Source organism: Polyodon spathula, chromosome 36, assembly GCF_017654505.1.
Source record: "Polyodon spathula isolate WHYD16114869_AA chromosome 36, ASM1765450v1, whole genome shotgun sequence".
NCBI classification, from domain to species: domain Eukaryota; kingdom Metazoa; phylum Chordata; class Actinopteri; order Acipenseriformes; family Polyodontidae; genus Polyodon; species Polyodon spathula.
The window spans coordinates 1,112,137-1,129,448 of record NC_054569.1 but is presented as its reverse complement, the minus strand read 5'-3'; the positions used below and the strand labels follow the sequence as shown (position 1 = coordinate 1,129,448).

Sequence of the window (17,312 nt, the reverse complement as noted above, 5' to 3'; positions counted from 1 at the left end):
TGTGTAGCTTACCCCACCCCATCCCTCCATTGAGAGAACAACATAACTGCAGTGTGTAGCTTATCCCACCCCATCCCTCCATTGAGAGAACAACATAACTGCAGTGTGTAGCTTACCCCACCCCATCCCTCCATTGAGAGAACAACATAACTGCAGTGTGTAGCTTACCCCACCCCATCCCTCCATTGAGAGAACAACATAACTGCAGTGTGTAGCTTATCCCATCCCATCCCTCCATTGAGAGAACAACATAACTGCAGTGTGTAGCTTACCCCATCCCATCCCTCCATTGAGAGAACAACATAACTGCAGTGTGTAGCTTACCCCATCCCATCCCTCCATTGAGAGAACAACATAACTGCAGTGTGTAGCTTACCCCACCCCATCCCTCCATTGAGAGAACAACATAACTGCAGTGTGTAGCTTATCCCATCCCATCCCTCCATTGAGAGAACAACATAACTGCAGTGTGTAGCTTATCCCATCCCATCCCTCCATTGAGAGAACAACATAACTGCAGTGTGTAGCTTACCCCATCCCATCCCTCCATTGAGAGAACAACATAACTGCAGTGTGTAGCTTACCCCATCCCATCCCTCCATTGAGAGAACAACATAACTGCAGTGTGTAGCTTATCCCACCCCATCCCTCCATTGAGAGAACAACATAACTGCAGTGTGTAGCTTATCCCATCCCATCCCTCCATTGAGATAACATACCTAATAGAAATACTTGCTCCAGCCTGCATCTCTCTCTCTCTCTCTCTCTCTCTCTCTCTCTCTCTGCTCCACTCAAAGTAATTAACAGCATGGCGAGAGAGAGAGAGGAGAGCTTGGCTGCAGGATCACCCTTCTGCTACCTCCCCTCCTGCTCTTCACACCTCGCAATCTAATTTTCTTCATGTCAGTCGGCAGGCTGTAGAAGGAAGCTTAGAACTGAGTTATTGGCAGGGAAGGAAGCAGTGTGTTTGTAGTGGTTAGAACTGAGTTAGTGGGAGGGTAGGAAGCAGTGCGACTGTAGTGGTTAGAGCTGAGAGACTGGGAGGGAGGGAAACAGTGTGGCCTAGTGGTTAGAGCTGAGGGACTGAGAGGGAGGGAAACATTGTGGCTCTTGTAGTTAGAGCTGAGACACTGAGAGGGGGGGAAGCATTGTGGCTCTTGTGGTTAGAGCTGTGAGAGGCAGTGTGGTCAAGTGTTTAGAACTGAGGAATGGAGGCAGAGCTGAAGAATGGAGCAGTTTGGTCCATGTTCATTAAACATTTATTTAGGCTTATCACTGCCAGAAACACCTTTTACTTCTAAATAACTGCTGTCTTGAAATACAGTGTGGGCATTAAAAGACCTGGAAGTGAAGCCACGTGTGCATTGCATTACCGTCCCGCTTCATTAAAAACTCATCATTGAAGTCTTGCAATCATCTTTAATAGCCTGTTTTTATCGACATATTCTTTTTTAATGTATTCAGTGATTAAAGGGAATCTGGGTCTGACTGTCTCTTTTCTTGCTCTCAGTGGAAGCAGCTTTCTTTTTGAATGCATGCCTGGATTAAAGCTGGGTCTGAAACTGCACTAAATCTTTACGAGGCTCCCTCAGTGAATTTCAATCAGATCTTAAAAAGACAGCATCAGACAGTCACGATTCACTCATGTGTGTGACCTAGACCTAGGAGTTTATATTGACTCAGAAATGGGCAATGTGGGGAAGATATAAAAAAAAAGAAGGCCAACAAGATGCTCGGATATATAGTGAAAAGTGTTGAATTGAAATCAAGGGAAGTAATGTTAAAACTGTACAATGCATTAGTAAGACCTCATCTTGAATATTGTGTTCAGTTCTGGTCACCCTGCTACAAAAAGGATATTGCTGCTCTAGAAAGAGTGCAAAGAAGAACGACCAGAATTATTCCAGGTTTAAAAGGCATGTCCTATGCAGACAGGCTAAAAGAATTGAATCTTGAACAAAGAAGACTACGTGACGATCTGATTCAAGCTTTTAAAATCCCAAAAGATATTGACAGTGTCGACCCAAGGGACTTTTTTGACCTGAAAAAAAGAAACCAGGACTAGGGGTCACAAATGGAGATTAGATAAAGGGGCATTCAGAACAGAAAGTAGGGACACTTTTTTACACAGAGAATTGTGGTGGTCTAGAACCAACTCCCCAGTAATGTTGTTGAAGCTGACACCCTGGGATCCTTCAAGAAGCTGCTTGATGAGATTCTGGGATCAATAAGCTACTAACAACCAAACGAGCAAGATGGGCCGAATGGCCTCCTCTTGTTTGTAAACTTTCTTATGTTCTTATATTCATAAAGAAATGTGGTTCTTTAGAAGCATTATCTGCCTTCTTTGTAAAGCCTGGTGTTCAATGTTTTGAAAAACAAAAAGCAGGGATTTATGAGAGATGCTCAAGGCAGGCATTTGTGTGGTTTGGGAAATCAGTCAGCTCAGCTCATCTCTTTTTAAAGCCAGGGATGAACTCTCCCTAGTTCTCCCTTGCTCCTCCGTCTCTCCTCCATCACCCCCAAGGCATCAACTCTCTGGTTTGCTGTCCATGAAACCATCTAGATGGAAATAAGACTCCCACTGCATAGCAGTTTGATCCATTCCTGGTTTTATGATGAGTTTGATAAGACACACCTGAGCTTGTTACCTATACACTGTGGTTAATCAAGCTCATAGTAAAACCTGGAACGGGTGAAACTGCTCTGCAGTAGGATTCTTATTTCCAGTCCACTCGCGAGTTAGAACATTGTAGAGGGGGGCGCAGAGTTGCAGATGCTTTCGGTACCAACTTGGCCAACGTGTGCATTGAGGATTTAACAGAGAATACTAAAACATTGTGTTGCAAGATTAATGTTCTTTTTTATGACAAGCTTTTGCTGGTTCTTTTTATTTCTCAGTCAGTGTTTGTATTACTTCATGCTGCCCACAGCCACTGGGAGATTCTCACTGTGGAGCTGTGATATTGGCCCTTGCATGCAGCAGTGCAGCCAGCGTGGCTCACCAAAGAGAAAAGTGTTAAAGTTAAACAAGGACTTTAGGGATGTTAATCATCGAAGGCTTCGTTAAAGATCTTTCCCCTGTCAGAAATATTACATTAGTCTCGCCATGGGAGCCGACTCGGCTTCAAGTAAATCAGAGGAGCTCGGTGTCTCAGTCAAAGAAGATCAGAATAAAATGTGAATCCACAATCTGAGCCGTCTTTGATAACACGTCACGGATGAGAAGACTTTCATTCGTGTTCCTCTTTGGCACGGAGAAGTACAGCTGAGCAGGTCGTCTCTCAGAAGCTGGGAAGGGGATAATGAGAGCGTTGAACACTGCGTCCATTTAGAACGGTGAGAACTGAGGTTCTGACTCCATGGCGATCTCCCCGGAGCTGCAATACCAGGAGGGGAGCTGAGCCCCAATTGGCCCGTCCCAGGGTTCTGTCTGAGTTCTGTTGCCATGGTGACTTTCAAGAAGAGAGGGAGAGGAAGTGAACACCAACTGCAGAGATGCAAACAGGGCAGTAAAATGGCTTTTGAAATATTTCTAGAGTGTAAAAGGCAGATGAATTGTGTGGAATACATATTTTAAAAAAAAAAGAAAGATTTGCGTTGACGAGAGCTGCATATTTTAAACACTGCAAACAGTACTGCTGTAGTGTGAAGGTTTTTATAAAGTCAGTTGGCCACTTTGCAATGCGAGTGTAATTATTTAAACTGTCTTTTTTTTTTTTTTTTTTTTTTTTTTTTTGGTAAGTGGAGCCCTTCCCTAACCCACATGGTGCCTCATTAAACAGTTACCACTAACGCAATGACAGTGACTCCACAAGGACCGCATTCACCAGCAGCGGAAGTCCTAGACTCTTCTTGCCAAGTTTCATTAATGTGCGAGATTGTTTAAGTATAAAAGCAGCGGCAGTCATGTATTGTAAGTTGCTGATCACATATCGAGGTGTAGCGCCTATGAAAAAGCAGTTGTGAAGTTGGGTGTCTGAACATTTTATACAGGGAAGGCGAGTTCTATAACAAGTCATAACCAGGAAAAGTGTCTTGAGTTGCTTCGACTAGGTTGGTATTTAATATCATTAATGCACTGTAAATCGCTCTGGTTTCGGTTACTGCGACCAAGGGGAGTGGAAACTCACTTTCCTCTCATTTAAACCGCTTTTTGTTGTGCTGGAAATGTATGCAAATTCACTTGCATTTTCTACAAAGGCCTTGTGACAAAAGGGAGCTTATTTTAAAGTGGAAACTTTTCGCTGAGAGACTCTATCTCTTCTGTGCAGGGCTGGGATGAGTGTGAGTGACATCTCCTCTTTCCAAATGCTCCAAGGCAGGGCAGGGTTTCTGTGTGTTCTTAGTGGAAAGGATAGTATTCTTACATTTACCAGCCGGTCTTATCTCTGGTATTACAATGCTTGAGGTGGGAGTGTTGCTGAAAACAGTCCATACAGCTTGATTGTGCACGTTCATGTTGTCCCTTGTAAGAGTCCCCCACAGTAAAAGCACAGCAGAGTGTAATAAAGCATTGTAAAGAACAGTGAGGTATGGTAAAGCATATTAATAAACATGACAGTCAAGGGTAATCCTGTGGTAAATGCATGTTATAACCATGCGAAAGGCATGGTCAAACTGCAAAAATGCCGTGCGAAAATACAGTGGTAAACGTTTATAAGGGGCGTTGCTAATATTGGTTGCAGAGAAGGGAAATGTCTACCCATAGAGAGGTTCATTATTGAATTGCTGTAGCATCATGTCCCCCTGTTGTTACCACAATTCTACAGGGTTTGTTACAGGTAAGCAGGATCAGACAGAAACAGGTGCTTTTTGAGCTCTGCTGTTGCTCTCTCTTACTGTGAAAGCTGGTTGCAGTTTTACATCAAATCTTGTTTATCTTTTTAGAATGGCTTCTTTTTTTTCCCCCAATGACTGTTTTATTCAATACTGTATGGTGGCTCAATGAGGACAAACCTAAAATAATCCAGTTGTTCCACTGAGGTCCGTCAATACTTACCGCTCTCTTAAACCTCTTGAGCGAAGCAGAGAAACGTTTTGACTCTCCGGGTGACCTAGACCAAACAAACTCTGTCCTCTGTGAGCCACCACAGTTCTGCTGTACTTATGATTATTTATTTTTTTAAATCTTACTGTCAATCCTGTTTTGAGTATTGCAGAGATGTTGTGATCCTCTGTTTTTAAAGCAAGCTTTGTAAATATAAAGATGGTACTGAATTCCATTGCATGTTTGCTACGTCTCTTTTTCCATCGTGCAGCCAGCCTCACGGTGCCTTTTGAAGGAGCTCTGTCTGCTTGCATGGAACTGGGTGCATGTTGCCTCTCTCATCTGCCAGCTGAGCGTTTTGCATGGTCTATGTGCACGTCTGACTGCAGGCTTCTCAGTAGCGTCAGTGAAGCCCACAGGAATCATTCCAATCCAAGTCTTTGTACGAGCCTGGTCCCGCTGCAACACAACATAACTCCTACACTTTTAATACGCATGGCTTTCCCATGAGGACCAGCTGGGACATTGTACACTCAAAAAGGGTATTGGATTCAGTTTTAATGTCTTAAATGTTACAGTATATCTAACATTATGCCTTCAACACCTGATAGTCCAGCCAAGACATAAAACCTTCTTTATTAAGCTGTACAGTAGCATTCATGCGACTGCAGTGGGATGAAAAGCCATTAAAAGACCTTCAATAAATATAAATATATAAATAAATAAAATACTAGAGCATATTTGTGTCTATGTATCACACTCCTGTAGCCTACAGTAGCTGTCCTTGCAGAAAATCCCTGGAGAACTCATTGATGCGAGTTCTTTTTGGAGCTCTGTATTTTGCGCTGCTCTCTTGCCCTTATATTCTCTAGCTGCAGTGCAGTTGTCAGTTTTGCATTTGGGTCTGTCCATGGAAAACCTCTACAGTGTACCTCAAATTCTTAGCACAATTTCCCATTTAGATGTTTTTTTTCAATTCCAGTCTTGCATTGCGTTAACACTGCTCAGGCACCGAAGCCTCTTCTTGTATCCTTTCAGAAGTGTATTCGTTTACAGAGGATCTCAGAATTGAATTTGTTTGTTGGCCTCTGGCTTCACAGGCAAGCCAGAGAACAGGATAATCTTCCCTCCTATAATGGTATCATTTACAATTCTTGTAAAGGGCTCGAGTATAATTATGTTATTAGAGACCAGTTTGTCAAAGACGATTCAGCGTGCTCATTCTGCCAGTAAGTTATTTCCCAGATCAGTAACACACATCACAGGTTGTAAACAGTTTCCAGTTTTGGCAATAGTCGCCATTATGAAAAGCTTAAAGAAATGCATTATGAAGTACAGAAAAGGGAACAAAAGGAAGCGTGGCTCTTTTTAAGAATGGCAGCTGTGTTCATCAGAGAGGGTCTCATTAAAGATTGGACCATGAATATCAACTTGGAATGAGTGAGGTGTCGGGTGCTCTGTGTTTGAGGCTTTAAAACTACTAGTTTTAGTGTAGTTTTAAGCAGTACCTGGTTACATACGTTACAGTAAAGGACTTGGTGTATTGTTACTGTTAATTCCTAATCCACAGGATCTTTTAGTGGTAAGGAATGTATGTAAATATGTATACTACCAACACACTTACTGTAGGCACTGGCCATCGATTTCCAAGAGAAACTTAGCTAAAAGATAAACACACATGTATAGCATGTGTTTTTTTGAGGGTTTGTTTGATGAGAGGTTGAGAGAGAAAAGAACATTTGAAAAATGTAGAAAATAAGCAGTGTTACAGCACAAGCACACACTCTCTCTCTTCCAGGCAAGGGAGGAATTTTAAATGCATGTTTAGTAGGCAAGTTAGGGACCTAAAGAAAAGAGAACAATCTGTGAAGTGCAGTTCCAGGGGGTTCCGTTAACTGCGATCCCTTCTGCTTTCCCTTCCTTGCCTCCCCTTCCCTCATCAAATTATTTTATATATATATATATATATATATATATATATATATATATATATATATATATATATATATATATATATATATATATATATAATCTGTCATCTCTATACATAGATAGTAGACTATACATAGATATAACAATATATATATATTTATATTTTTCAAATACACCTCACTAGGGAACTGACACACTGTCCCCTTCCATCTGTCTTTTCCTACCCAGAATTCCCTAACATTCCCGGGGGCCCCAGGATCCCGCCCGATGAGCCCAGTTCTGGCCCGGTGGCAGTCATCGGGTGCGCTGTGGGGGGAGTGATCCTGCTGGGGCTGGTGGCCGTGGTGCTCTTCGTGTTCCTGCGGAGGCGCCAGCGCACCTTCAAGGGCGACTACAACACCAAGAAGCACGTGTTCGGGAATGGCTACAGCAAAGCGGCTGGGCTGCCCCATCACCCCCCGATGCCCCAGAGCCTGCAGTACCCCGACGATTCTGATGACGAGAAGAAGCCGGCAGCCATCAGCGGCCTAGGGGTCGAGCAGGATTTCGACCCCGACTCAGAGGATCTGAAGAGGCCCTACTTCACGGTGGACGAAGGCGAGAGCCATGAGGATTTCGACGGGCGGACTCTCTCTTTCCAGTACGACCCGGAGCCCGAGATCACAGACGACATGGTCTCTCAGAACGACGGCTCGGTCATTTCTAAGAAAGAGTGGTACGTGTAGCGGCATGCAACCAAACCAACTCAACCCCCTCCGTGCCCTCCCTCCTCATTATCAACAGCAAACACCTTCTCCACCCGGGCCTCAGGCATCCCAAAAAATAGAAATGAGGCTAAGAGCCTGTAACAACTTCTTCACAACGCATCGTGATACTATTGTAACACACTGAATAATACTACTACCAATACCAATACGAATAATCAAAGGACTGTCGCTAGCTGTCATAGACTTTTAACAGCTGGAAGGATCCGTGCTTGATGAGTGTTCTTTTGGGTTTGTTTTGTCTTTTTCGTTTGTTCTTTATTTTTATTTTTTTTTTACTTCAATGTATGGACTGTTTAAAAATCAAAAGTGGTCAACATTTAAACTTTTTGGGGATGTATTGTGAAAAGTCCTACACTGGATGTATGGTTTCTGTTGTTATTATTATTATGATGATTGTTATTCTGATTTATAATTTTGGTTTTGTTTGGTAGGTAACCCTAATAGCATTTGATATGGAGGAGATGGGATGGGATGTAAAAGGAGGCCAGATTTTCAGAAAGATCAGTTTGTGTAACTTTTGTTAAGGATTACAGTGATGAGCGTAGATCTGAAAACTGATTCCACGCTACTGCATCTGCCTCCAAACCCAAGGGGTTGGGTCATTTAGCTGTATAATACAGTATAGCCCGAAGTTAGTGGCACTTAATTCCTAAATATCTCCAAACTGCATCCCTCATCCGCAGGCAGTCTGCACAGTACCTGGCTTGCAGATGCTTGTTTTGAAGCTCAAATAGGGCTGTGCATTTCATAATGATATAACAGTGTAGTTTCTCAGAAAAGATAGATGCAACCAGGCCTAATTTAGTGTTGATTTTTTTATATATATTTTATATATATATATATGTGTGAATGTAAATTCACTGAGTTGTGAAACAACTGCTTTTTTTATTGAATCACAAACTATCGAGAGCTTCTAGCTGCGTCCTCCACGAATGGAGCACGTCACCGATGACAAGAAATGTTTGAACTGAGGATCTGGCTACCTTTCTGGGAAAGGGTGATAGAGAGAGCAACAATTTAAAATAGATATCGTAATAATCATCATGATGAAAAAGAGAACAAAAAACAGAACCCCAGAAAGATCTACTGGCAATGAAAAAGGGGTTGATGTTCAGTTCCACTTTTATGTAAGACATCAGTACAGTATTTTCAATATTGCAATGTAAACCATTTTTTCATGTTGAATATCATGTTGTAATTGAAACAGTCAATCTTATATTGCATTTGTTTTCATTGGTTTACTGTAAGGGTGGTTGGGAGTGGGGACGGGTGGGTGGGGGTGGGGACGGGGAGGGAGGGTGAATTTGGGGCTTCTGTAGCATTCTCAATCATTTACAAGCTGAGGTGTTTCTGCCCTGGGCATTACAGGGCAATGCTGATGGACTAATGATGCTACAAACTCAAGCTGTATGTTCCTCCTGCTGTGGGACAGTAAGGTCTTGTGAAATGTGGGCTGGCTGTTTAGTTTAGGCTGTGACTGTACATTGCTGTTCAAGGCAGACCGACCACCAAGCAATCTGTTCTTTCTTGGGGTTTTTTTTATTACTGAAGCCCAAGGACAGTCAAGAAAGCACATGTATGAGACCTGGAGCATTCCTGGCTGAAGACATTTAAAAATAACCCTGTAAGAATTAGAATTCATTTAGTGCTTTATTTTTTTTTTCTTTCTTCTTTTTGTGGACTGTATTTAGAACTCTGTTTTTCTTTGGTCCCGTTACATTGTAACAGTCTGTGCGTTGGTGAATGCTGGTGGTGCCAGTCAGACGCTGCGGCGCCCCGGTTCCTGTGGTCTTGAAAGCAGAGTCGAGAGCAGAGGGCACCAGGTGGCACCAGTGCAGCCAGGCGCGGCTCATTCTGAACTCAGATCTTTGTTGTTTGACCAGGACAAGAACCTACTGAGATTGCGCATCACATTTCAAAGAGGATTTGAACAAGGACTTTTCAACTGAACAGAGAGACCCTTTTCCAATCCACCAATGTCGATAAATAATCTACTTAGCATATACTGAACCTTTATTTTTAGACAGGCTCTACGGAAATGCAGCCTCCGTTTGAGGCGGAAAATACAACGCTCCACCGAACCAGTGGCACGGATACATCTGAGGGACGCTGTGGTGGTCCGGCTACCTTTTGAGAACGGGAACGTGCCCCCGTCAGTATTTACAGGAGTGGAGAGCAGTGTAATGGGATTGTAATAAAGTGCCGGTATTTCAGCAGTGATTGTGAGCAGCGGGCAATGGACTAAAGATCGTTGCAACCATTTCTTCTTCTGAAAAGGACCAGGAACCCACCAAAAAATTTTTAAAAAATGAATGGTACTGGCCCATTTAAAGCTCTGGTAGTGAACAGTGTTCCGTAATGTTTGTGCTCATCGAGTGTTTCAAAATGGAAGCTTTTGGTGTGGGCTGTAGATTACTAAAAGGGGAGGGGGTGTCCTTGTGTTTTTTACAAGCAGTTTGAATTCTACTCAACATCCCCACTTGTCTTTCCTGAATCCCAATGCCTCCCCCCCCCCCTTTTTTTAAGCTGTTTGCTTGCTATTCACCAGTAAGGTGAGTCACTCAACAGGAGCTTTACATTCCACTGTAAATATTGTGTATGTGCTGAATATTATTGGGTTTTTTTTGAATGGCAACTATGGGGAGCCTGTCCTGTGTGTGTGTGTGTGTTCTGTAACTACAATAATACTACTATTCTGCTACTACAACGGGCGAGGCAGATTGGCCAGGCATACCTTGATTTTCCCCTGTGTCGTTGCGCTAGGTTTACACAGTGCTGTAGCTTGGATGTGTTTAGCTGGTCGGCTGTGTGGTAGAGGAGTAGAGATAGGTGAAAGCAGATTTCATGAAAACGCCTTTCTGTGACAAAAAAACAGCAGAGGGGGCTGAGAGGAGGGAGGCGGTCGTGTGACAGCCCGGTGAATGTAAATATGGATATTATTTTGTTTGTTTTTTTGTTTAATGCATAGGGTCTTCAGTGCTTTAGCCGTTGGTACTGTGCATTTCCTCCTCACATCCATAAAAACACCCCCGAAGATGGCGGTGAATAATTGAAAGGTATTCCAGCTGAGGGTGGAGGCTCAGGGGAACGGCAGGGAATCCAAACCCTTTTTGGCTGGTCACAGGACTACAAGCTCGGGCGTGGGAAATCAGTTCCGTCTCTTCTCGTGCCAGTTCAGTTCTTCAGACATTTCCATTGTTCTTGCCCAGTGTTGCTTAGTCATTGATGAGTATGGTGTTGGTGTGGCTCGTGAATATACAGTATCTTTCTTTTTAAAAGCTTCCTGTTTTGTAGAGCGCGTAGAAAAATCGATCACTTCTCAGACAAAAGTGAGTGTAGCGCTATCCACGCACAGAGGGTTATTGTGGAGAAGAGTCAAACTGGGAAACAGGCCAGGGTTTTACACAGATTTGATGGTTTGTATTGTGTATTCTCTCTCTCTCTCTCTCTCTCTCTCTCTCTCTCTCTCTCTCTCTCTCTCTCTCTCTCTCTCTCTCTCTCTCAGACCTGACTGTAGGCTGACTGTGTGCTTAACAGTTCATCAGTAATTGTCCATGCTTATACAGTTAAACTACACCAGGGACACACATACATACTGTAGGCTACGCATGCATGAACACACACACACACACACACACAGAATCACTGTGTAAATTGAATTCAAGTAAAAACCCACCAGGACCCCAGGGCAGCTGTTGCCGTCAGTCAGATAAACTGCTCCTCTGTATCTCGTTTGACTGAGATGTGGCGTCCTCGTGTGTATCGCTTGCCTTTTCAGACATTACAACAAAGACATCAAAGAGCACAGGTTTGAAACGACCTCAGCAGGCAGCTGTTGACTCAGTCATGGCTTTATTCTGAATGGTCTTCTCTGTGAAGCAACACGCATGTGGAAGGGGTGTCATAAGATTAGACTGCAAGCCATATTCACAAAGCTTTCAACTCATTGTTTAGAGATGTTTTGATGAAGGCTATAAAGAAACCTTTAAATACAAGAAAGCAGCAGCAGACTGGGAAATGATGAATGAACTGTATTTTATACATTCTGCCAGAATACACGTCCTCACTCACGTTTTATCACCTGCAACAACCCTCTAAAAGGGAACGTTTTTTATGACGGGACAGATTATAAGAAATAAATATTGCTTTTCCCTCCCGAGAAGTGTTAATTGGAAAAGAACGCTGTTCGAGGTGGTGTTTCATTTACAGTACCAGTACAAACGATTCAGTGTAGCAGAACAAGAACCTGATGACAGCTTTTTTTCTTTTTTTTTGGAGGGATCGATTTTTAGCGTGAAAATGAAATTCAATTTGAAAAAAATAAAATGCAAATGGCCAATGAAAGGTAGCGATTTTTGATCAGCACCAAATTATTATTATTTTTTTATTGCAAAAGGGAGAGGACTACCTGTTGTGTATACATCATAAAAGGTTTGAAGTGGATTGACAGCAGGTCCTTGTGGACTCCGTGTGGTTTAGGGTTTACAGTGCAGGAAGTCTTTCTTAACACAAGATCAGTTGAAATATGTAGTTTAGAAAGGCAGCCGTCCTCCAGACTTGGTAAAAGGCTTGTGTTTGTTCTTCTGGGTGTTACTGCAAAATGCATCTTTTTTTGTTTGCAAAAGCAGTCATTGTATGGCAAACCAAAATCTCTCTCCTCTCAATTTAAACCCAAACCTTTCGTCCAGAGCAGAGCGGTCCGAAGCCATCGGTTCCCTTGCATGTTGGAGCCATATTGAAATTCAATACCCAAGCCATTTGCCTTTTCTGATCTTTCAAGCCTGATCAAAATATTGAAAGATAAAAATAGTCACTTTTCTAGAGAGCAGCACAATACCCAAATGGCTCACGGTGCGGACTGTTTATTTCTCTCAAGTGTTCAGGAATACTTTGGCCGTTGATGTTTGCATACAGAACAAAGCAGTATGCAATAACAGTGCGTGAAGAGAAAGCATACAGTGGTAAAGCAAGGTGTTGCAACTGAAATACTTTTGCATTTAAAAAAATATATATATAGCTTTTAGTATTCAGTCGCTGATGTCTGGAGAACAGCATAGGGAAAAGAATAGGGAAAAGCAATCTTCTTTGCTATGTGATTCAGTACAGAGAAAGCCAAGTGACTTTACAACAATTAATACATTGGACTACAACAGAAGCTGTTTTTAGTTTGCCTGCAGTTACATTTTTAATTCCTTCCATATATTATATTGATTGACCTTGTGTTCTGTTTTGTTTTGTTTTTTCTCTCCCTGCAACATTTTTGAATTATTTATTTTAATAACAGTACCCCCTGCTGATCGTAAATGCATTTTGAATAGATAATTAATTGCAGCAAAAAAAAAACAGAAGCACAAATTAATCAGCACACTGATTACTGGACATGGCAGTAGATAGAGTGTTGTTCATTTTCCCCCGAAAGCTGCAAAAGAAAGGAAGGGACAATTCATGTTCGTGAAACTTGCAGTATGTAAACCTTTTTTTTGTGTGTGTGTGTATATATATATATATATATATATATATATATATATATATATATATATATATATATATATATATATCAAAATGCTCTTGTAACTACACACACAAAGCAAAAAGGTATTTTAATAAATCATAATTATCTGGAAAGTCAAATAGAAAATGTGATGAAGAATTGCAATTCTCTGTATTGCTTTTTTTTTTTTTTTTTTTTGTTGGAACCGTTTTTCACAAGGATAGCTATGCCATCATTAAATTGTTGGTTTTTGGGGCCAAAAGTTAGAGACCAATCTGGAAGCGAGTATTAGCTGTGAATCAGAGGCAAGGCATTAGAATGAATCATTGTGCACAGAAAGAGGTGGATCAGAGCAATGCACTGTATGATAACTTTAGATCGTGGATCAAAGCAGGGAAGGAGAGCTTTAGAGTGCTGGCTTAGAGTCCCCTGCCCCTCTGAGCTGGTGTCTGTACCAGCTGTCACACAGGGTAGTTCAATCTGTTTGAGAGAAGTGTCTTTGCTTTGTTTTTCAGGCGGTAGGTTGTCTCCATCAGCCAAACGTCTTATTCCAGACAGTCCTTTGCTGTGCAAGTTTTCAGTTTACCTTATAAAATAAATAAAAACATGCAATTTATTGTGAAGAAAATATATTAAAATGAAATGCATTTTGTAAGCTGTGTGTGTTTTTTTTTTTTTTATTGTATTATTTTTGTTACTTTTTTTTTTTTTTTTTTTTTTTTTTTTTGGTAAAAAATGTTTTTCCTTTCTCTTGCCTGTTCATTTTCATTGTGTTTCTTTCCTCTGCTTTAGTACGATACTGGGAACATTCCCCGCGCTGTGTTTCTGTAAAAATATAATTATTCAACTGTGGTGCACACTGTGGCGACCTAAAGTGTAATAAATGGAATTTGTTTTCTAAATAAAGGTGAAAAAAAAAAAAAAAATGGGTTGAGATTCTGTTTTTAATTCTCGCCGTCTGAGAATATGAACGCCGTCTACACTATTAAGAAACATCCAGCCCTCTTCTATCAGTCTGGCATTCAGACAGGTTTGCTTGACATGGGTATGCTGGAACACCATTTGTCGTTCATAACACTTTTCTAGAGTGTTGGTAAAATGACAAACAGCACTCCATTTAACACTGATTTGCAGTCCAGAACATTCACTGAGCAGCGTGTCAGTGCAGAGAGGTCTCCTAAGCATGACCCGAGAATATTAAGGGGGAGGAATAAGAAATAGGCAGTTTGAATTGCTTTGAATTAACTGTGTTTTATTAACAGTTTCAGACCTCAATCTTTGTAAAACAGGCTCAGTTTCAGAAACCCCCCTTCAGATAAGCATTTTGCCCACCCATTAATTACACATTTCAGATTATCCTGCATATCACAGGTAATATATACATTGCACTGCTTGACGTTGTTCTTTTGATCAGATGATCCAAGACTTTTTTTTTTTTTTTTTTTTTTTTTTTATCTTGCAGACATTCTCAATTCAAGTTCCATTTCTCCTCCCCACCTTCCCTCAAGGGACACTTGCCCCAGGAACAAGGGCAAATAAACAAGCTGCATCTCTGCAACTAAAAAAAAAAAACACATTCAAATTCTCCAATGAAACTGAAACATCCTGAGAAAAGAGATAAAGACTTAATCCCTGCACTGAAAACTGCTGACACTGAGCTCTGTGTGAGCAGAGCACCGCGTAGCAGGCAGCGAACCGTCCTCTGGAAGGGCTGGGCATGCATGCTGGGTGCCACAGAGGTGGTGATAGCTGCATTATACATTGTACCAGGTGGAAATGAACCAGGTACACGAGTACCTGTAGGGCAACTGAATCTAATGTGATGTTATTTTGTATGTGTAGAACAGTCAAATACATGCCCTGCCTTCGTCTGCAGCCTCTTTTGGTACTGAACTATCCAATGTGAAATGAGATCTGAATAAATAGCTCCCAAGTAAAAAAAGGGTTATTATCACCTTTAAGACCAACGACACATGTGGGGAACAAACAAACAAAAAAACATTTAAGGAGCTTTTGGAGGTTCAAGGTAAAGGGAGCAGATTGCAGACAAAACCAGGCCTTGCTGCACCAGCTGTTTCATGCGGTTGGGGTGCATTGCTTATGTTATTAGTTACTGGTCTCCCTCCCAGGCAGGAGCTGTGAGAGGCTCTCTGACCCCAATCCCCTCTCGTCACTGTGTCTCAGGCAGAGTCATGCATTATCCAAATGTGATCCCTTTCCACACTACATCCCCTACAGGCTAAATGGCTCTGTAGAACACGCAGAAGATTAACTGAACATTCAAAAACAGCGACTGAACCAAAACGCAATTATTTTAATTGTGTTGAACATGTCGTTCCTTTCCCAAGCTCAGCCAGAGATAATGATCACTGGATAATGGTAACCTAGCGCAAAGCTGGTGCTGTGTCTGTTGAGTGAAATGCTGAACATCACGTGCTTCTTTGAAGGTTGTTTTGAAAACAAGACAGCAATTATGGGAAATTCAGCGAGCAAGATCTATTCTACAGACAAGAACCAAGGTTTAATACATGCATTATTATTCTATTACATAATAATGATAATAATAATAATAATTTCTGTTGGGAGCAGTAATAACAGATTGCATCATATTATGATAAAATGTATTTATTATTATTATTATTATTATTATTATTATTTATTATTATTATTATTATTATAAGAATTACATTCATTTCGGAATTGTGTAGTGAAAGTTTATTTGTCCTGCATTTTCCAGTAATTGTTAGTAAAGAGTTTCCAGTTCAGGTCCTCTAATTCCTATTGGAGTGACAATGACGTTTTTCTGGAATTGGATGGCTGAGTGTTTGTAATTCTATGCAGCGTGGGCTCTGTTCAGCTAGTGAGGCTGTGTCCTGGATATTGCTTTGATCTCAAAGTTAGATTACAATGACTGGGCGTTGCTGACATTTTTAATCTGCAAACCCTACAGTGTGATGACAGCAAACACCACAAGAAGCTTAATACCAGGGAATATGCACATTCACGCATAAACTACCAGTCCCTTCTCAGTAAGACTGCACGCTAGCCATGACTACAAACAGCATGAAACAAAGGACTTACTGGAAATAACTTTAAAAACTCCCACACACCTGCTCTGGTAAATGATTTCTTGCTATCTATTCTTGTATCGTGGAGAACATATTTTTCCTAAAGTGGCATTGCAGAAGCATTTCCAAAATCACACAGCATGTCAGCAGTTTTCTAAAAGTGGTTATTTTGTGTCTTAAAGGTGTAGCTGTGTTCTTTACCGTGTTACAAATGTAAGAACACTTATCTTTTAAGCTCACATGTAAGGTTTCTGTATAGCAAAGTGCAATATGCCACTGTGCGGGCATGTTCAGCAAATGCCAGAGAGGTAGAGCAAAGCATTTCAAAAACTATGATAAATGCATAGTACACATCTTGGTAAAGGGGATGTTATAATGAGTGTCCAAATACATTGACTTTTATCAGAGCGTTGGTGTTCCAGTACATTCCAGTCTGACCTTCCTTTATCAAACTTTTTTTTTTTTCCCCAGAAGAGAAATTGAATATTAAAGTAATAAAGTATAATCATTAAAAAAAAAAAAAACCTGCAATATTAAAACCGAGAGCGATTGAAATCCCCTGCTGGTTTAATGTGGGTGTAATTCTAAAACAACCTCTTGGTTTGCCATTTTTAATGAGAACGAAAAAAAAAACACGCCACAGTTCTCGTCAAGTGGCTTTTTCTCATTAGCCCTTTCTGGAATTCTCTTCATGGTGATCTTTCTAAGCATTTCTATTCTATGCAATGCCATTTCGGTTTTCATTTACTGTTAAAAGAAATATTGAAGATAGTATTAATTTAAAGAAATGTCAACGTCCGGTCTTTGCGTTCTGTCGAATGAAAGAACAAATTACAAGTAATGGATGGATTTGCCATTATTGGTGGCATATCTTGGCAAACCAAAAAGAACACATGGGAGCTGTGATGTCACAATCAATGCTGTTCCATACACTGTACACTGGGCATCTTACCTAGAATGAGTCGCATTCCTGCCGTGTCGATGGTTTCATTCATGTAAAGGGCTGCTTTCCTACTCTTATTTTCTTTTTGATTGATTGATGGGTTCATTGATTGGTATATCAG

The 17,312-nt window shown here is 41.2% G+C and overlaps 1 protein-coding gene across 5 annotated transcripts in view; it reads left to right on the top strand.

Moving 5' to 3' along the window:
* The window catches only part of nectin1b (nectin cell adhesion molecule 1b), a 78,695-nt gene extending 63,961 nt beyond the window's left edge, over positions 1–14,734 (top strand). For 2 of the 5 annotated variants that reach the window (XM_041234937.1, XM_041234936.1), the window contains one exon: positions 7,151–8,918. In XM_041234937.1, the coding sequence (XP_041090871.1) occupies positions 7,151–7,647 (497 nt within the window). In that variant the 3' untranslated portion in view covers positions 7,648–8,918. Of the gene's footprint in view, positions 1–7,150; positions 8,920–13,695; positions 13,842–14,642 lie in introns of those variants that run through there. The other 3 variants (XM_041234941.1, XM_041234940.1, XM_041234939.1) reach the window with 3 other exon arrangements.
* The last annotated feature ends 2,578 nt before the right edge of the window (positions 14,735–17,312 follow it).